At 34.7% G+C, this 21,207-nt stretch overlaps 3 protein-coding genes across 5 annotated transcripts; all 3 read right to left on the reverse strand.

Moving 5' to 3' along the window:
- Positions 1 to 300: 300 nt before the first annotated feature.
- Positions 301 to 3,353, reverse strand: LOC140758088 (nicotinamidase 1-like). The gene is made up of 5 exons (XM_073094113.1): positions 3,020 to 3,353; positions 2,339 to 2,522; positions 2,092 to 2,225; positions 1,758 to 1,943; positions 301 to 607 (listed from the first exon to the last, which is right to left on the reverse strand). Exons 1-5 carry the CDS (start codon positions 3,179 to 3,181, stop codon positions 530 to 532), a joined length of 744 nt encoding a protein of 247 aa, XP_072950214.1. The 5' UTR covers positions 3,182 to 3,353; the 3' UTR covers positions 301 to 529.
- Positions 3,354 to 7,198: 3,845 nt separating this feature from the next.
- Positions 7,199 to 15,592, reverse strand: LOC140758087 (gamma-secretase subunit APH1-like). Its single transcript, XM_073094112.1, has 6 exons — positions 15,389 to 15,592; positions 14,677 to 14,832; positions 14,459 to 14,544; positions 11,360 to 11,485; positions 10,263 to 10,390; positions 7,199 to 7,495 (listed from the first exon to the last, which is right to left on the reverse strand). The coding sequence occupies exons 1-6, from the start codon at positions 15,499 to 15,501 to the stop codon at positions 7,355 to 7,357; spliced, it is 750 nt and encodes a 249-aa protein (XP_072950213.1). The 5' UTR covers positions 15,502 to 15,592; the 3' UTR covers positions 7,199 to 7,354.
- Positions 15,593 to 16,780: 1,188 nt separating this feature from the next.
- On the reverse strand, positions 16,781 to 20,647 carry LOC140780226 (endonuclease III homolog 1, chloroplastic). 3 transcript variants are annotated; one of them, XM_073125637.1, is made up of 11 exons: positions 20,285 to 20,647; positions 19,834 to 19,955; positions 19,493 to 19,568; positions 19,065 to 19,133; positions 18,717 to 18,835; positions 18,337 to 18,403; positions 18,107 to 18,198; positions 17,858 to 17,971; positions 17,655 to 17,759; positions 17,468 to 17,551; positions 16,781 to 17,179 (listed from the first exon to the last, which is right to left on the reverse strand). In XM_073125637.1, the coding sequence occupies exons 1-11, from the start codon at positions 20,424 to 20,426 to the stop codon at positions 17,036 to 17,038; spliced, it is 1,134 nt and encodes a 377-aa protein (XP_072981738.1). In that variant the 5' UTR covers positions 20,427 to 20,647; the 3' UTR covers positions 16,781 to 17,035. The 3 variants fall into 3 exon arrangements, with proteins under 3 accessions (XP_072981738.1, XP_072981739.1, XP_072981737.1); XM_073125636.1 differs by having other exon boundaries at positions 16,783 to 17,179; positions 17,834 to 17,971; positions 20,285 to 20,642; XM_073125638.1 differs by lacking the exon at positions 19,065 to 19,133 and having other exon boundaries at positions 16,782 to 17,179; positions 17,834 to 17,971; positions 20,285 to 20,644.
- Between the last annotated feature and the right edge of the window lie 560 nt (positions 20,648 to 21,207).

Genomic DNA, 21,207 nt, shown 5'->3' on the forward strand with positions numbered 1-21,207 from the left:
GAGAAGAGAAACAGGAAAGAGAGAGTGAGAGATTAAAAATAATAGGTGATTAAAGTGATATCTCTTAAGGGTAAAATAATAATTAGTAAATATAAAGAATATTGGATAGATGAGAAGAGAGAAAAGTAGGAATTAATTAACTAACATCTTAAGGGAGACTTTTGCCGAAGCATGCACTTAATTTTTCTAAGGCAGTTCTAGTCCTACCTCGAAGGATGTTAAATGACTTGCTATTGCAACAAATTTTCAAGCAAGCACCTGTCATAATTTGGTGTTAGACATTTGGATATCATCAGATCATTCTTAAAATATCTGTAGTATAAAAATATATTTCAATCATCCAAGAAGCATTGGACATATATAACATAATAATTATATTTACACATATAATGACCACATACAATGTGAAAGTAAGGCTGAGCAAATAAAGTGCTAAATGTGAAAACACTTCAGCGTGAGAACCTCAGATTGAGATCCAATAGCAAAAATATATAATTGTGATTTTCCCCAATCATCACAGATATCTTAATTACATAAGAGATACTTTGTTGACTATCTTTGCTCCCCTGCCTTTTGCCATGTAAAGCCCTATATGATGCAGCAGATCCTAGAGTGCAATTAGTTAAAGTTAGGAAAGAAGCTCTGATAATTTGCACATTATAAGATTATTAAAAAAGAAATTCAAAAGCACCAGCTATATAATTGATAATTGAAGAGTCTGATTCAGGTTATAGAACTTGAGGAAGTTAGAACTCTTAAAGCAAAGAATGTTCACCAAATCATTACCCTGAATGGAAAAAAAAAACAAGCATGTTGTAGAAGTTTCCAATTTTTTTTCTTTCCTTTAAGACAATTTACAATAGCTGATTTATTCAATTGCTAGAAAGGTCGACTACAGAGAGTACGAGAGATGTTCCATGTCATATGATACTCATGCCTTGAAACAAACATCTAGAATTGCTAGTTAATTGGATTCCAAGTGACTGAACTCCATACAGGAGAAGTCTATTCAAGCCTATTTGTTATGCATTTAATAAGAACAGAGTTAAATTTTACTTTATACATAATATGGTTAGTCTATAATTAATGATTACAATAGAGTACCGAATTTTGCTGGCGATCCTGAAGGAGTGCACAGTCAGATATACTATGACAAGATCTAACTTTTGTCAATAAGTCATGTTAGTGTGCGATCCATCATTCATGAAAGAGATGTATCAGAGGAATCTATGTCATGTTTTCTAAGTTTATACATCACACCAGGAGCTGGAAAGCTAACTTATAGATTGTTGCTTATAACTTGTGAGATAAGGCAATGACAAAATGAATCGGGTTAAGTTTGGTTTGGTAGGCTAACCAAGAAAAAATTGAAGCCAGAGTTCATGACATTTACATCAGCAGTAGAATTTGGACCAAAAGTCTAAGCATTGATAAGCTTGCATTTGTTCGAGGTATATACAAAGTAATCCAGAGAAGAGTAAAAGACTACAGAGGTAGGCATTGACTGAAAGACCAGCTCATACTTTTTGGCTTTGGTTGCAGCTTTGCATGACCTTTTTTGTTACCTTTCCTTACGAAGAATTTCATATTAAATGAATAGAAAGGCAAATTTGACTAACTAAACTCGACCAACTCGACCCACATGGTTGAATTATAACAATAAGGTCTTTCATGGTGCAATGTAGAGATTAAATGATCTCCTTCAGGAACATGTATAAAAGCATAATTAATAATTAATGCAACAAAAAATCTTATACCTGGGGATGGGATAAAGCTCCTTTGATATTCCTAGCAACATGAACCGGAAGGTTGTATGTAGCACATCCGTGTGAGTACACCACAACATCCTCCAAAGGCGGTATTCGACCAATATTTCTAGCAGATAGTGTAGAGCATACAAAGTCTAACACACAGATATCTGTACATATTCCAAGCACCAAAACCTGTGAAAATTTATGGTGATCAGAGATACTGCTGACATCTTCATTCACTGAATTAAAGAAGACTAGTCTTAAGTCCCAAAGCAAGAGGGATTTCCTTTCCCACATCTAAAGTAACATTGTAACATGAATTAACAATATGATAGCTTACAATTTTGAGTTCATTCTTTGTTACCCAATCAGCGAAAGTATTAGATCCATCCTTCTCCATTGAGGAGATGAAACTATCAATGCAGTGTTTTCTTTTTATCGTTACATTTGGATCCTTCTCTAACCATTCTAGAGCTGCAGATTACACAAATTTCGAAACCATAAGCACTAACAATTAAATTTGAAATTTGAGGCTCTAAATTGCAGAAGAAAAAAAAAAATCAAGCAAAAAGAGATAGAAGCATTGCCTGGAACCAAATTTTCTTCACCCGAACCAATTATACAATGAGGCGGATATGGAGGTTCGGGTTTATCTGGGAAGTGGGTATCAAGGAAAGCAAAAACAGGCCAATTCCTCTCACAGAATACTTTAGCCAATTTATCAGCCTCCTCCACCATTCTGTCTATCTGTTTATTGGGCTCAGTTGGAGCCTGGAATGCAAAGAGCAATTCATTTTCAACAATCATGTTGCAAATTTTACAATTACAATCCACTTATTTAACCAGGAAAAAGAAAAAAAAACCCTCATCTTAGATTTTCCACGTTCTAGTCTTCTAGTTCTACAATTTATCTATAATTTCAGCAACATATAATTCATGATAGCATCTGAAAATATATACGAAAGGAACAAAAAGATCCAAACTTTACATGTACCAAATGGGAAGGATCAAATATCTAGTAGGCCCATTCAATCCTCAACCTGCAAACATACCACTCGAAACTCCACGTATCTCCTAACCATGCGAAGCCAAGAAGAGATCGAATCCAGAACACAAAACGTTACCTTTTCTTTTCTTTTTTTTTTTATGACGATCATACGAAAGATCACTTTCGTCGAAACAGAGATCATCAACGAAAACCCAAATCAAAAAATCCTATCAATGAGAAGAATAAGTAAGAAGCAGGGGAAGAGTAGCGGAGGCATTACAAGATTGCCAGCTCCCACGGTGCAGAATCCGTTGACCACGTCAACGAGGACAAGTCCGATAGCTCTCCCGGATTCTCTCTCCCGCATCAAGATGAGATCCCCATCGGACTCGAACGGTATCTCCGATTCCAACACATCCAAAGCTCTCGTCTCCGACCCCATTCTCTCTCTCTCTCTCTCTCTCTCTCTCTCTCTCCAAGCCAAAACTCAAGAGTGTTTCTCTCTCTAGACTTTAAATGGTCGAATCTTTGACTTGGGTGGTACAAAGGATGGAGATGGGGAGAAGTAGGCTCTCGTCGGCGACGAAGGCATCAGTGGACGAGATTAGAAAAGGGAGAAAAGGAAAGAAAAAAGAAGGAAATTGGAAGCAGTACAAATTTGGATTTGGGAATAATTAAATACACTTTGCAGTTAAGTCCCTGTCAAATTGTCAAATATCGATTATTGATTATTATACCTTTTGAAATTAATTGTTGATGAAAATATCCAAATTTTTCTATAAATTTCAGTAACATCATAAGTTCTAATGAATTATACCTCTGAATAAAGTTCCCTATCTATCTCTTATTTATCCAGACTATTTTCATTAATATTTACAAATGACACCTCTCAAGTGTTACAATTTCCTTCTAAGGGCACTCCTATTGGAAGTGAGCTTTCTTTTACTAAGAATTTAGTGATTTTATTGAGAACTTAAACCCTCTAAAAAAACTTCTCTATATAAGTTACCTATTTTTCTTTTATTAATCTAGATTATGAGTTCGTAGGCTAATTATAAGTTAAACAAATAGGCTAGCTCTGCTTAATTTCAACTGGGTGAACTCTCTGAAGAGAAATGTGTATATAAACACTCTACTAAATATTAACCCTAATATTTACACAGAGAATTAACTATATAATCTAATCTATTACATAAGATATTTTTTTAATGTTCGATAAATATTTTATCACCTGACTTTAGAATTTATAAGTGGTTTAAGTTTGACCGTTCGATTTGATTCAATGACTCTTAATAAATATATATATTTAATTTTTTGTCCGACCTATATCTATATCTTGTCTTCGAATTCGGCAAAAGAAATAAGTATATATTTGGTGATTATTCTCACTGGAGTCCAAGTCAACAGAGGAGGGTGGGCCCAATCTGACGTGTCTCTTGTTCTAGATTTATTCCCACAGCCGCCGGAATCAGCTTAAGATATGTCCACCTCATTGTATCCTACCATCTTTTGGATTTATTCTTTATCTTTATTTTGACGTGGAAGTGGGGATTAGACCCCAATAGAAGATTCATTGGGAATAAAAAGAGTTCAAGAACATAAATGTAAGACAAACTTAAATATCAAGTTTGCTTCCCAATCGAAACTTTTTATTATTCCATATCATCTACCAATATAGTTTCAGAAAAAGAAATATATAATTTAAATGGGCCCAATAAGTAGAAAAAATATTAGGGTTTAGGATTTAGATTTTAGAGTTTGACTTGTAAAGACTCGGATTGATGTTAATGTTATATGGATGTGTACATTTATTTTGATATTAATGGTGACTTTTTATATAAATTATAATCTTTTTTTATAGATTATAAGTGCGTAGGTTAACATAGGGTTAGGGGCGTAACGGAGTCGAGCTTGACTGAGCTATGCTCTTTTTGAGCTTGACTTAAAGCCTATAAGCTAATGACTAAAGCTTAAATTGATTCATTTCAATTTAAGCCTATTTGAGCCGCTTGGTAAGCAAATTTAAGTTTATTTTAAATCAAGCCAAATCTAGCTCGAGACTAAGATTGGATTGAATCTTAGATGGGCTATATTTTTTATAATGAAATCAAATATGTAATTAAATTAAATATTTATTATTAAATATATATATCAAACTATTAAAAGTAAAGGCTCAATCAAGATTTCTTTTCGTGGCTAACACCAGCAAAGAACTCTACTAGGTTTCGAGTTATCTTCTCCTTTCACCTCAAGGGCCTTTATCGTTGCCGTTGTGACTTGCCCTCTTCCCTCTCAGAATCAAATAGGCTAGGTCGAAAGGGAGGATTTCTTCCTCTTCACTAAGGCATTGTTTGGTTTGAAACTAAGCTCCGAAAATAAGAGTTGATGGAGGAAAATAGGACGACGTTGTCATGAGAAGTGGATACAAGCAGAGGAGGAAATTAGGAGGCAGATCTGATGATGATAAGGTAGATGATGACAAATGCTCTCCTACTGAAGTGGATCCAGTGGGTGGGTGCGATTTAGAAAAGGCTATAGATTGGCGACAAGCAGTATTGAAGTGATTTAGGTTTTTGGTTGCCTTTACAACTCTAAGCTGGCTAACCCATTTATTATCAATTTGTTGCTTTTGGTTGCATGTTAGTGAGGTTGTTCTCTTCTTGTGTTTGTATTTCGACTACGATAGATAGGCTAACTTTAAGACCCTTTTGATCATGTGAAATTCTCAGAGTTGAGTTTCATGTTTTTAGTTATTTCTACCATTTTATATCATAGTGTTATTTACTACTGTAATCAAATATGAGGCTTGTGTAAAGAGTCGCCACCCTACTTCCTCTTTGAATTTGTACCTCAAATCATCTTAAATATTTCAATGAATCAATGCACCTATAGGCTTTCCCTCGAAGAAAAAGATTATTATTTATTATTTATACTTGTATATAAGTTAAGTCTAATTGAGCCGATCTTATTACAGGCAATAGAGAGTTATTTAGGTGATCATCTAAATTATCATGACAAGTAGATAACACATGCAAATGAACCAACGTGGAATGGTCGATCTCCTCTAAGTTCACAAAACTTACATATAGTGATGGTATTGGGATCAGATGATGGCTATTTTGCACTTAGTTCTATGATGTGAGAAACCCTGTTTTAAAGAGGATGTTCTCCATTTGAGATGTTTCCTCCTGTATCATTATGTACTACTTATACTTATTCGCTTTCTTTTTCTTTCTTTTTAATCCCACTGACAGACAGCTTCCAGTGGCAGGACTGTTATGCCAAACGCTTTGGACTCCAACATCAAATAGAGGTCTCATTTTTATGTTGGAATTTTTAGATGCTTGCCACAGTAAACTTTTAAAATATTATAATTGCTACTGTACTCTTCAAAATATCATAATTGCCATCAAATTATTTTCTTCTTTCAAAAATTATTTGGTGTACCCGTCGGTGAGGTACACATCGAGGTCGGTCGTTGATGTGAGTGAGGGCACCGATAGGTATCCACTACGATAGGTTTCCCCGAGAGTGAGGGCGCCGGCAAGTTTCCACTGAGATAGGTCTTATCATAAGTGAGGGAGCCGACAAGTCTTCACCGTGATGGCGAGATTGTGAGCATTGGCATGGACAAGGAGGCGGTGGCTCTCGGGTACATGGCTATGCATGCCGTAGTGTTGTCCTCCCACTCACACACCGCCACGGCTGCCCGATGCCTACTTAAGTAGAGGATGAGTGGAGAGAGGAGAGAGGTCATTTAAGGGTAATTATATAATTTGTTATTTTTAATTTATATTTATTTAAAATTAATAATATTATGATATATTAATTAGGAGTATAATAGTCATTAGGTGTATTATGTGACTACCAATTGCCTTTTCACTTAGATCCATAATTTAAGGGGACATTGTAAGCTTAAAAAATTTAGGAGGTCTTTAAAAAAATTAAATATATTTAAGAGCTGTACATATAATTATCCCTAAACTTATTTAAATAACTTGGATACATTAAAAAAAAATGTCGCTTAGGAAACAATTTTATTAAAATAAATTAAGAAAAACTTAATTAGTGATTTTTGGTACACATAACAAATTAGAGGCATGTAATATAAATCAGCTAAACCAAAACAGCGATTTTTCAAGACATGTAGACTAAAATTAAACTAACAAGGTAAATAAATTTGGAAGTAATGTTTGTTGTGCAATCACGGAAGAAAATTAAAAAGGGTAGCATAGCTATCGAGGGCAATATGAGCACCATTAAACTGGTGGCACTTTAGTTACGGAGTTGACTCACTTAATATTTTTCAATAGTTCCGAAAACTTCCAATGCTAGTAGCAAAAAAGAAAAAAGAAAAAAAGAAATGTATGAAAGATGGAACTCTTTTTTCATTATATGAAAGATTTTCTAAATGTTTGAAGACAATAGTAGCAAAAAAGAAAAAAGAAAAAGAAAATAATTGTCAAACTCCAAGTTGAGATGCATGATATCCTTCTGTAGTTCCGGTGATGATACAATGTTGCCGCAATGTGGCAGAGAAAATTTAACCAGATGTTACAAGGAAAGTTAAAGAGTTCTTTAAGAACCAGGTGTGTCTGAGAAATGTAGATGAGTACTAACTAATGGACTGCCTGTTCTGATGTTCAGTTAGTCTTCTGCACACCATCTGCCAGCAATATTGCAAAGTGAGAGCAGCCATAAAACAGAGCAAAGGTACGCCGACGATGCAGCCCCCAGGCGCAAGGTTGATCAGTGTCTGAAATGGAAAAGGGAGTTGATCAAAACAAAATAAATCGAGTGGTCACTATAAGGATGTGCACTGCAGAATTTCTAAGATGATAAAACATATTAATGAATTAGTAAATAAACATGCAGGGTTACAAGTGATTTACGAGGAAAAAAAAATGAAGTTGACCCGACAGATCATTGTTCAACAAGATAGAGAGCAAGCCCCACATCCTGAGACATATTTCTTATGGGCGATAGTGTGATGAAACAATCAGCTATGTGGCACAAAATTATGCAAGAAATGCATTTAATAGAAGAACTATTTGATGATATTCCACATGAGAGGGGCTCTGATATCTTAGACTCGAAAGGGAAAAAAAGAAAGAAAATACTCTATTGCTTGCTCTAACCCACCAAAAAGCAACCTATATATCTAGCCTTCCAATCAAATTAACCACTTGAGGAAAAAACAAAGAAAAACCTAATCAAACTCTTAAATAAGTTAAGTTAACCAAATATCTAGCCATCGGGCATTCGAACTATACTGGATATTCAAATGCATCGGAATTTATTGCTCTCAACCAAAAGCATCGTGGAAGCATTAGAATGCTCAGGCGAAACACGGACTGTGTTCAAACGCCAGCCCATACATTAGAACGGCTTAGACCGTTCATATCAGATAATGTAAGGCTTTAAAAGGAGTTGAAGGATAAAATTTAATGTTCTGTTAATGATGTGAGAATGATGTTACTTTTGATCCCTTAAGCTCAGGATGCTAAATGTTTCCAACTTTCGTGTGTGTGTGTGTGTCACACAGAATAAACTTCATCTTAAACCTTTTCCCAAAGTTTGATATTTCTAACAATTGACTGCACCTCAGAATTTAAGAAGAAAACTCAATATGGGAAGAAATGATATATGCTCTCTTACTACACTTTGGGATGTGTTTTACAAACCCACCAAACAGTCAAAGCATAGATTGACATACCAATCAACACAGTCAGCACGAGTTGATACATATCGTGCCAAAGAATTATCAATACTGTACAGGAAGAGTATCTCAATACCCTCATGACCATCCATACTGATATGCACCAACACCACTAGGAACTGAGTATAACTTATATTAAACAAATCTAATTTAGGCTCTCTTCCATCCCCTTTGGTACCTCTTTTCATGATCAATATAGATTATACTTCTAATTTTAGATTTCAGTTTTCTCCAAGTTATTTGCCCCAACTTAGAAGATCCAAGAAAAATTATGAATAATTATGATATTAAAATCTAATTACATATCTTTCACTAATATCTAGTGTTAAAAGATTTTAACCTGTTTCAAAGCTTTAGAAAAGTTTAAAGATTGTTTTTCCAACATATCATGACTATTTGACATGACACATGCCAAGGATTATACCTTGACGAGACATCAACACATTTCGTGCCTCTGGCACAACAATCTTTGCAATCGAGAGCTAGAAGCAAGGTTGCAAGAATTGAAATTGGGATCAACAATTTTAAAAAACGACATTATCAATTGTATCGGCAATATCGATCATTCATATTGGCCTATATTTTAAAATAATTTTTAAAATACAAAAAAATTCAAAATTTTTAGAAAAAATAATAATATATAAATATAAATTATTCATATATAAATTTAAAAACTAAAAAAAAAAATTATTTTCTCAATTTAAATCTCTCCCCTTCCTACCACTCACACTCTCTCTCTCTCTTTCTCCTGCAAATAAAAGAAAATTTACATTCTCTCACTAATTCTCTCTTTTCAAACTCTCTCATCTACAAGCTCTCTCTCTTATTAAAAAACTCTCCCCCAGTAACTCTCTTCCATTAACTCTTTCTTATCAAACTCTCTCCCCACTCTCTCTTCTATTCTCACTATCTTTCTCTCCCACTAACTCTCTCTCTTATTAACTCTCTCTCTCCCTTTAAAAAACTCTTTTTGTCATCCTCTCCCTCACCCTCCTAATTACACCTCTCTCCCTCTCCACCATAGTTTTTTTTTTAATTTTTCTCTCCACGTCTCTCCCTCCCTTCTCTTCCCCTCTCTTCTTCCCTCTCCCTCTCTCCCTTCCTCCTCTTTCTCTCTTTCCCTCTCTCTCTTTCCCCGCTCTCTTTCTCTCTTTCGCATATCCGTCCGGGCGGGATCGGCTGATACGGCCAATCTCGACTTGAAACAGATCAAGCCGATACTTGGTCGAAACTAGTCAATAGACTGGTTTCGGACCGGGATCGGCGACGGCCGACTCCACTCGAGATCGGCCCAAACTAGGAGCCATGGCTAGAAGAGTGCTAAAACTTTTCTAAAAGTTTAACATAAAATTTCTAGTCCAACTCGGTATATATTTATTCTGTATATAGATATAATCATATATATACATATACACATACAAATGTATATACATAGATATCCATGTACATGTACAAACACATACATGCATGGATTCCAGACATACATACGCCATGCATCTTGGAAGTCTACCTTAATAGGCTACCCACTTTGTATCCTTAACCATATAAGAAAATGCAATGTAAACCAGACGGTCAATCCACTCAGGGTTATACTATTATGCATGAACATGTGCATTGCTGTTATAAAGATACAAATATATGAGAATCAATAAAAATAAATACATCTCCCACATTTCAAGTGGGTAATGTTGAATTGACTGTAACAATTATAGTGCAGCTTGTTTAGGAAGGCTTAACAGGATCTTAGAGACACTGGTGAAATTGTGAATTACCAAAATAATTCCTCGATAGATTAGATGCTTACCATTACAGACGCAATAGCGTGGACAACAGGGACAAACATCTGGTCACTTTTCCGTCCTTCAGCATATCCATTAAAAGCAATGACCATTGAAAAAGCATGAATTATCACAAATCCAAAAGAAATAACAGCTGCAACAAAAACAGAATTAAGTTAAGATCATGATGATGTGAACTGTAGGGAATTATTTGATTCAGCATGAAACAGCATTTGCAGTAATCTTGTGGATAAGATACACAACATCAATGAGAATTTTTGATCTAATATTTTGACATAAATTATGTTACGTTCAAGCATATAAGAGTGAGAAGGCTAATTTGGAAACTTTTTCTCAAAAAGCAGTCTCAAAAGAAATATTCACTGATTGCATATTGCACTTAGCTTCTCTTACACTCTATTCTATAATCATGTGTTTTCCTCCAGAACTTTCTCAAGTATCAAGTCTACCAAAAGATATTTTAGAGCATGATCCTATGGGTCCTAAAATAGATTAGCTTTCCATGCAGTAATGTATTGTTTTGATTCTTTTGAAGTTTGAACTGACTTCACAATGTAGTAATTCCAACCCTTCACAGTTGCATAACCATGAAGGTTGGACTTTATATATAGCTACTAGAACTACTATACATAAAATATCTTAATTTCAAGTGTTAGGGGATTCAAAAGTTTTAAGAAAAAATCTTGTGTTAATCTACAAGGTCCAATTTTGTGTCATCAAAAGCCAAGAGATACTTGAAACTATACTAGATTGGGTCAAGCACAAGTCCTTTGTAGTTAGATGGGAAAGCCCCATGAGAGAAAATATGCAGAAGTTAGAGGCAAGGTAAAAGAGCACATCAGATGGGGCACCTGCTAATAAATTCAGATATAGAAAGAAGATACAAGAATGGTTCCTCTGCCAAGGTGAGTCCATCCAGTCAAATAGATTCTTGCCAGTTATGGCAAGGAAAATTCTACATTCTTGTTGATAAGAGTTTATATGTATTCTTGTGATGGAAAAGGCAATAATACAACAAAAGCATGCTTACTATTAAATTCAACGCAACCACTTCTCAGTAAAACAAGCTCAGAAACAGGAACATTAAAAAATGATGCCTCACCTGAAACAAGGAAAAATGGTATGTGGGAGCACCTATCGACATAAAATGTTGCAGGACCAAATGCTGGAGTTAAGAGACTAAGACAGAAAAAGACGGCATGAGCCACACCATGACCTAAACCACCAGCTGCAACACATTTAAAACGTCAGTAAAAAAATAGAAAGGGATGCCACAGAAGTTACCATGTCAACATGATGATATAGTAGAAAAAAGATATTTTCACCACTGGTCACAATGGATAATAGGCACTAATTGGACCAAGTATATTTCATCTCAGGGTCCATAAATTGAGAGTAAAGTAGCCAGGAAATTCAAGACATTAAGGCACTAATGTGTATATCACCATTGAGTGTACAAAAACTGGGATTACTTCACCAGTCATTTCCAAGAATCTTCCTAACATAGAAGATAATGAGTTTAGCTATTGTGATAGCTTTTTTAGCCTTATGTAGCAGACTAAACATCTTTGAGCAGATGTCACAATCGATAGGAGGTCATGAAAAGTATTCATCTAAGTATCCATATAATGAAAGAAAAATGGCACCCTATGTTAGAAGAAACTTTTTGAAATGGCAAATGATTAGTCCATTCTCCTGGCAATTGGCCTACTAATGTCTTAGAAATGAATATAATCCTAATATTACTTTATATCAGTCCATATCTTCCAGATTTCTTTTAGTATAACTGTATAATGGAATTGTGACTACTTGTGTGGTAATCGCATGAACCCTCATAACCACTAGCTAGCCAACTAGGTTCATGTGTAGAGCCTCTCTTGACCGAAATTGCCTCTGTTTTTTTGCCTAAACAATTCTAAGTGCATTAAGCTGATAGTGTATGACACATATCTGTTGTATCCTTCCAAAGATTCTTTTCTACTTAAGAGCAAGGTTCCAAATATCTATTTCAAGACCAAGATCAGCCACCCAAAAAAACAAATACGTATGAGCTATCCGCCGTATCAGTTGTTCGTATCAAATTGGACTATTTTTTTTAATTATGTAAAATTATAAATATTATTTAAAAAGTAAAAGAAAATTTAGATAAGCTCTTATTTAGAACAAAATAAGAAAACAATAATTACTCAAATATGAAACCTAAAAATTAGAAAAAATATTTATTTACTCAAAACCATGATAAATTCCGAGTTGTATTAATTCTTGTGCTTGTCATTATTATCATCATAAGTTCGTAAATAGTGATGTCTAAGGCCGGGTACTCCAAAGACAGATTGCATCAAATTCCGAGTTGTATTAATTCTTTTTTGTTGTATGGCTTGTGTTGGAGGAGGAAAATAATCTATCTCTCTCATTAATTGTAATAACCCATAATTTCAAAATAAAATAAATAAATTAATAAGAAATTAGAGATAATCATTTAGATAATGACAGATATAGTTTTATCCTATATATATTAGGATTCGGATTAAAACGAATTAAATTTTTTTATTAGGTATATCTTTAAGTAAGAAAATATATTAGAATCCTTATCCTAGTAGGATTTTTATATCCTTGATCTATAAAACGGAGGCTTAGGGAAAAAAACCCTAAAAAAAGTTTTTCGGTGGCAATACTACAGCAGTGCTACAGCACCAACGAAAAAACTAGGTTTTTGAGCGGCAAAGTGTACTATAGCAGTGCTCCAGTACTGAGATGAGAAGGTCATCATCTCCTACTTTCTCATCTAAATTGATTTTTGTTACATCTTTACATCGTCAGAGCTACCATTGTCGGAATCGGTTATCGGCGAGTCGTTGAGTAAGTGAATAACACTAGACAAATCGTATATGAAGAGTTTTTACTTGGTTATTGAGTTTAGCCATTCTAAATGGACCTTACGTTAGTGAATTTACTCACATAATTATTGTTTCGTATTTAATATTATGATTCCTTTGTATTATTATTCTTATAGTATTATGCTCTCTGCATTATCATCTTTTTATGCTATGTTATATTTCATGTCATACTCTATTTCGTGCAACACTTTAGACTTTAGTTCATGAAATGTTGATTTTCGTGCAAATAATAAAATATTGGCTATGAGTTAGTAGGACTTTAAGAACAGACACATGCTAGATATTCTTTATGCATCTTCCTGTGGTAACTTAAGTCTACCTTTGAAGTTTAGGAAATAAATTTATACCTGATCAACATGTGATCCATTTAGGTGATTTTAACACGATTAAGTAACCTTTGAAATCTAGGGAACATACATATTCCTTATTAGTACATGATCTACTGAGGTGATTGACGCAGTTAGAAAACAGTCTAGAGGACAGACCTACTGATCAGTATATGATCCGTTTAGGTGACTCTGGCGTGATTAGAGAACAATCTAAGGGATAAATTTATTTCTGATTAGTATATGATCCGTTTAGGTGACTTTGAGGAATAAAACAAGTCATCAATTATTGAGGGAGGAAGAAAGAAAAGAGGGAGCAAGAAAACGGGAACATCAATTATTGATGTCCCCTGGTCAGATATGGGTCAGATTCATAATAGATTGGACCTATTTAGTCCAAATCAGCCAATCTGGGTCAAGTATCGTTTGATACCTACTTGAAAACAAGCAATTGACTAGTTTCTGGCCCAAATTAGGATCGACCAATTTTTGGAACCATGCTTAAGAGCTAATGCTTATTATCAAAAGAAAAAGGAAGTAGGGCTAATGCAAAACAACATAAGTAGCTTAGATAAAGATTAAAATGGAAATGATGAATGATTACCCTACAATGGATGAAAGAATGGCACTTTAAAATAAAACTAAATATTCATGCTCTCCTATAAGTGAACCAATCCGTTGGTTGACATGCAGTACATCTCATTTCCTAGTTTGACTTTTCTTCAACATGAACAACAGAATTATCGTTTTTAGGAAATTAGAAATTAAAGATTGTTTGGTGAGGTAAATAATTTTGAAGAATCATGTTATGCTTATACGTTATTCTCTAGTAAAAAAATACATGCTTATATCATGTGAATTCACATGATTCAAGGCAGATTTCAGAAACAAGCAAATCAACATGAAGAGCAAGGAGGAGATTTGAGATAGTGGAAAAGTGCAACCGTAAGTAAATTTATTTCTGGGGCAAGCTTTTACCTAGTGCAATTTGCATCTTATCAGTCAGAAAAAGACGGGGCTTAGATACCCTATCTGCAAAAGCATCTAATGTATCTTCCATCTTCCTGGCAAAGTTCATCAAAGCAGGACAAAGAACATAATCCGTTAATGTATACACCAATTTTATATGACTTCATAAAAGATGGCAATAAGTGAACAGATAGAAGGGACTTTCTATTACTAAAATCACAACCTACTTGTAAAGCTTCCAGAATACGAGCCGGATGCCCTCTTGAAAACCAACAGATGTGAGTATCAGAATCACATAAGGCCACCATGCTGCTGATTTCACAGGAAGAAAACCCCTCCATGCTCCCGAAAGGACTATTAAACTTATAAGCCAAAACAATGTGCTGCATTCAACAATTATCTAGCAATCATTAGCATTGGCTACATATTGTCACAATAAATTTACCTCAATAGAGTCCTAGGAAAGAACAGATGAGTAATATCACAAAGCACTTACTATTGAGATTTGTGATCACTCAAGAATAAACACTGCCATTATCTAGTAAGGAAAATGCTATATTTTACTTTACGCAAAGTAAATCCTGAAACTATAATTTCCTGGATATCATTTAAAGAACTGTGTGGAAGAGTATAGAAAAGGAAAAAAGCTCACAACTTTAGAAACAATTTGCAAGTTTATGAAATACCCATCCATTCTGCTGAACGTTTTAATCAAAGGAAAGCATCAAGGTGCGAGATCCACATTTTCATTCATTCGCAGCAGAGAACCACCCAATAAAATCCAAAGCCGAAGACCTCATTGATCTAAGGAACAAAGATAATTGGACGAATTCGAACTACTACCAGAAAATCTCGTAAAATACTCGGAACCCACAGAAGATACCCCAAAAAGAGGAGAAGGAAAAGAAACAAAACTAGATAAATTTCATCGAGGTAGACCTGGTGAGGAGAGTTAGGATAAGGAAGGGCTTCTTGGCGATGACGGAGACAAAGAGGGAGAAGGCAGGTCCGAGAGCAATCAAAGCGTAGCCGACCCCGGCGGCGATCGTCATCTCCGACGACCCCTTCTGCGAGAGGAGCTGAAAGCCTGAAACTTTTACCAGGTGGTCGGCCTCTATTTGGCTAACTTTTCCTTTTTGTTGTTTTTTGCCGGTAGAACGAAATATCTACGAGTCCAGGGTTCTTTATGCAAATTTACTTCCCTCCCTTATTGTTATATCAGTATATGTGGATTTTTTTAAGGAAAAATTTTATTTATTAACTTCCCCGGTTATAAACGGTAGAAGATCAAAGAAAAGGACCTAATCTAGGTACAACCATAGCCTATAGTTCTACCCTAGTTAGCAACTCAGTCGGCAGCCCGATTGGCCTCTCTAAGATCATGAATAATTTTATAATTTTGAGGATCTTAATATCGTCAATTAGAATTTGAACACTTCAAGAAGTCTTTGACCCTGCTGTTAAGTAATTGACCAGCAGTAACGAATCTAACTCAATTACTTTTATAAACGCTAAACCATTTAGCGTGGTAAGTTTTAGTGAATACTAAACTATTTAGTGTATTATTTAGAAAAAATTTTGGACAAAAATTAAGACTAAAATTTAGATGAGCTACCATCTTTTTTTTACGATTTTAGATATAGTTGGTTGCGGCGAATTGTCGTATTATTCTAACCTATATATATTAATAACATAAATAGATAAGTATAAAGTTACAATGCTCTAAATTTCTTTATATTTTTATCTATATATTTCTCTTTTATGGTATGATTAAGTTTCAATCAAAATCACCGTATTTGTTTTTCTTTGATTTTTGAAACGATATATTATATGTCCAAAAATATATTATTAGTTAGAAAATTATGACCTGCTAAATTAAATAATTTAGCGTCTTAATAAGACAGTAAATAGTTTAACATTTTTAATATTAAGACACCGAACAGTTTAACTAACATTTTTAACAATAAAATGTTTAATTATTCGGTATTTAATGTGAAAAAATAGAATCATAATTTTATATTAAACTTATCTAAAAGTAAAATATTAAATTTATCAGCATTTTACTGTAAAACAAACCCTTTTTAATATTATGTTTGGGGTGTCATATATTTCAGTAAATAAACTAGTTTGGTCAATATATAATCCTGTTAAGTTAGTTAACAAAGAGACCAGAAGAGCATTCTAGAAAAGGTAAGGTTTTGCAGCTAAAATTGGAAGAAATTTATTTTCAAATAAGGAACTTTAGAGGTGTGCTTATGCCAAACATAAAATGACATTTATGTATCACAGAAAGGATTAATAATATTAAGGAATAATCTCCCACTTCTTAGGACATAGAGATAATAAAGTACATTTGGTAATCCTTTCTGTGATATTTCATATTTCCATTGCAATTACAATGTCTGTTCATAGATCTGCAACAATTCTATACAAAAGGAAATCAGTTGAATCACTGACTGCAGGAGTGACAATCCATTTGTGATGCCTTAGCATACCAATATTAATAACCAAAAAGAGGACAAAAAACAATTTCACAATGTCGATCGCAAGCAGTCAATCCACCGCAAGGAAGGCGGAAGATTTGCCTTAAGATCTTTTACTTTTGTTTGGTTTCTTGGACTTTGAGTTAGGGCTTGATGATTCCTTGAATGCAGAGGGGCATAATTTGTTTATCCCACAGATTCCACACTTGGGCCGAAGAGGAGTGCACACAGTCTGCCCAAATCCAACCTGAGAACAGAATACAAAGGTTCACACTATTAATGCTATAGCGGAAAAGATGCCTACATTATTATTCAGAACAAACCGAAGTATTCCGAGAAGAAATGATCATGATTTCAGGGATCTTGGAGCTTGAAACTGAATAAGGCTACTAAACAGCTATAAGAGCATAAGTAAGTTTTCCTTTTTACAAGAGCCAACAGTTCCAGTCAGCTTATGTTTGATGCTATATATAGTGGTAAAATAACAAGAAGGGTTAGTGCTAAAAAGAAATTCACAGAAAGAATCTTATGATACCAATAATGGATTGATTGGTGCCCATTCATCCTTTGGTAACCACGTCTGAAGAGACACTCTTGTTTCTTCTGGAGTCAAAGTTTTCTGCAAACAAAAACCTCAATGTGTATTTATTTCTGCTATGAATATTAAGATTCAAGTAAACTTAATAAAACTTATTGTAGGTGTTCTTGGATGCCTAGATCACCTGTCTTGTTCCAGGTCGGAATACCCATCCAAGGCGGTTAGAAATACGATGCACATGAGTGTCGACACATATACCTTGAACATTATCCCATCCTATAATCATAACCTGTTTAAAAGAAAGAATGAAATTGGAGAAGTAATGTATTCTTTCATTTTCATAGCAACAAAGTCAAGCTGTACCAGATGGGCCATTTTAGGACCTACTCCAGGAAGAGCAAGCAATCCATCTAAAGAACTCGGGATGTCTCCTTCATACTTTTCAAGACAAATCTGAGCAACTTTCTTCATATACTGGGCCTTTCTCTGATAAAATCCAACCTAAGGAAAGCATAATTGACATTCTTAACATTTCTATGAAATATGCATGTATCTGCCAAGATACAACAACATGGTCAACTTGAAGTTAATACTAATCTAAGTAAATAAAGGGAAGTGCCAACAATACCAACTTACCGGATAGATTAATTTTGCGATGGTTCCTTCATCTGTCCTGACAATGGCATCTGCATCCAATAACCCTTTCTCAGAGAGACGCTGCACCGCACCTGACGTGAGTTCATATTACCAAATGAAAGCCATCATCTTTGTGAGAATGAAAAGATGCAAAAAGCTTATTCAAGTTATTCCAGCTGACAACAAAAGTTCATCCAGAAAAAGAAGAAAAATGCATTATCAAGACTTGCCATGTGTAACTTCATCTTTAGTTTGACTTGACAATAATGATGACACCAAAACTGCGAATCTCCTTTCCTGTGCAGGGACATATAATTTACAGCATCGAATAAGTCGAATAGACAAACACTGATGAGATTCACAGCTAGAAGTGAAGCATGCTCTAAACCAATGCTTGTCCCAGAAGCATGCTCTCAACCAATGACTTGAGCAGAATTCAGAAAAATAAATCAGGTATCTTATAGTTTAGAAGAGACAAACATTGATAATATTGACAACTAGAACTGAAGCATAATTACCCTAGACTTTTCTATGAAGATAAAACTGCATGCTCCATATGAACTACACCAAATCAGAAGATTGAGAACATGCTTTTAGATGCCAACATTACCCTGGGTGGCAGAAGACTGCCTGCTTTTTCGCATCCCTTAGTGTCTACAGGAGCATCCGCAGAACACCTCATTTCCTTAATCCCTTCAAGAACTACTTCCCAATTTTCTGGGGGTTCCACTGCATATTCCGTTTATATAGTGTTTCATGTACAAGAAGTAAAAAGCATACAACCAATCAATTGGTTGTGGAAGAAATTGCAGCTAGTAATTATCTAATAGATCAATAAAGAAATGAGCAAATAGAGTAAACCAATCAGAAATAAGCAATTACCTTTCTCATATAAATGATAGCAATTTATAATTTATTGCAATATCAGAAATCTGTAATTTTTATCTTTTTTAAGTACCTTTTGCCATAATGGAAGCTTCAAATTGTTTCCCAAACTTAGCTGAAGACAAGGAGAGCTTCTTATTATCTGTGGAACGATACAATATAAGGGAAGGGATAGTGATCGCAGAAGATGAAGCTAAAATAAACAAGAGGTTAATCCTAGTATAGCCAAAGGTAAGACCGCATAGCCTCAGACATGCAAGCTAGAAATGAGACTAGAGTCAGTGAAAAACTTGATAAGTGGGTTCTGTTTTGTGAACCACTGCCATTCTTTCAGGACGACTAAAGTAATAAAAATGCCCCAACGAACCTACTACTGACTTTTTGACATTTCTAACACCTGGCATTTCTATCACAAATTCAAATGAGATTCCAAAACTAGAAATTAATTTTCAATCATGATCGAATGTTTAGAGCTAGTAAAAGTTCTCAAGAAAATAGTACCAATAGAGATTTTCTTTGCTGTTGATTCCTTGACCTTGTTATATGCAAACTCTTCAATATCAGGCAACCCATCAAGCTGGAAATAAATCTGACCATTATTACATTGATACTTCATGCCAACTAAAGTAGCCAAATGCATGTATATTTCAGTTAAAGAGCAGAAATCCGGCCAACATAATGATAGTGAGTTAGTGATAGCCAATGGCAAGTGCAAACTGCTTGAATGGTGATTGAACATTAAAACAATTGAATTTAAAACCCAAAATGAGGTAGCCAAAAGGAAATACACAAACAGACAAACAACCTCCTCTTTTAAGATGAAGCAGAGATTATGTACTTACTCTCTGATCAGAAACTTCTTTCTTTGTCTTCTCCCCATTGATTTCAACTGCGCGCCTTACCCTCTTTTTCCTCGCAGAAGCAGGAACTTCAGATTCAGAAGCATCAAAAGAGGGAGCAGAAGCTGGAAAAAAGGAGCAATAAATCCTCCTCAACAATAAAAAAGCAAATTTGTTCACTATATATACTTTTCCTAATCTTTAAACATTTCAGAGACAGCCATCTCATTTACCATTAAATTTTCCGACAGCAACAGTCAGATTCTATTAAAGAGGATGATATAACAGGGCTCTTAATGGGATTACAAGTAGGAAAAACAAACACCCATCACAAATAATGAAGCAAGATCAAATTTTTACAAGTTCTGCATGCTATAATTCGACTAAAAGCATCCTAGCACCAAAAACGACGAGAAAAAGAGAAGGCGAAAAAAAGAAATCGGGAGAAACCCACCTGGATTTAGCTGCGAGTTGGAGCTTTGCGCCTTCGTTGCGAGCGATCGCGAAGAGGATCTAGTGATGGGCATCCTCAGTGTTTTCCAAGGAGCGGAGAGCGGAAGCGAAGCAAATCTAAAGCATTGAAGAGGAAGGAGCATCTGGGTCTAGACTTTGGAGGGAATGTGGAGGGTTTTGGTGGGTTCTCTACGGAGACGAATGGTTAATTAAGTTTATAATTTGGGGGATTATGCAAAAAGATGCATCATCGTATTCCGTGTTCCTCCGACTATTCTAAGCGTAAGATCGTGGGAAGCTCATGGCCACTTTAACTTCCATTTGTTTAGGAGGTTCCACGCTGACGCCGCAAATCTATACATATGGATCTCGTTGGCCTGACTTATGCCGGACAAAGAGTCGATCAACCGAGAACATAATAAATGTAAGTAGAGTTGGTAGTTTGATCCTATAATAATATAGGATTAACTCTAATTTTAAATAATTACTATGAATAAAATTATTTAGTCTTAAATTGGAATAAGCAAAAGTATTCTAATTTTTAATACAAGAATAGGATTAATACTAGTATAAGCTATTGTTACAATGTTAAGTCAATACTAATATAATGGGTAATAATTATATTTCATGTGATATAAATTTGGTATTAAAATAAAGTAATTGTATTGGGAATTGGTGATGTTTTAAACCCAACTACGATAAAATACTTTTGACTATATATTAAAATGGTAGTAAACAGTATTTTTCTAAAATAATATTATTTTTTATTAGAACTGCGGACTTAAAATACTCTATATTGCACTATGAATAAATAAGTACGCACTGCGGAGTAATGTATGTTATAAGTTCGCACTGCAGAAATAATCTTGCACTCTTTGTATAAAATAACCATACACTAAATAAAAAAGTATTGTCGGGTTATAA

This window comes from Typha angustifolia, chromosome 3 (assembly GCF_048772165.1).
Source record: "Typha angustifolia cultivar Huaian chromosome 3, ASM4877216v1, whole genome shotgun sequence".
NCBI lineage: Eukaryota > Viridiplantae > Streptophyta > Magnoliopsida > Poales > Typhaceae > Typha > Typha angustifolia.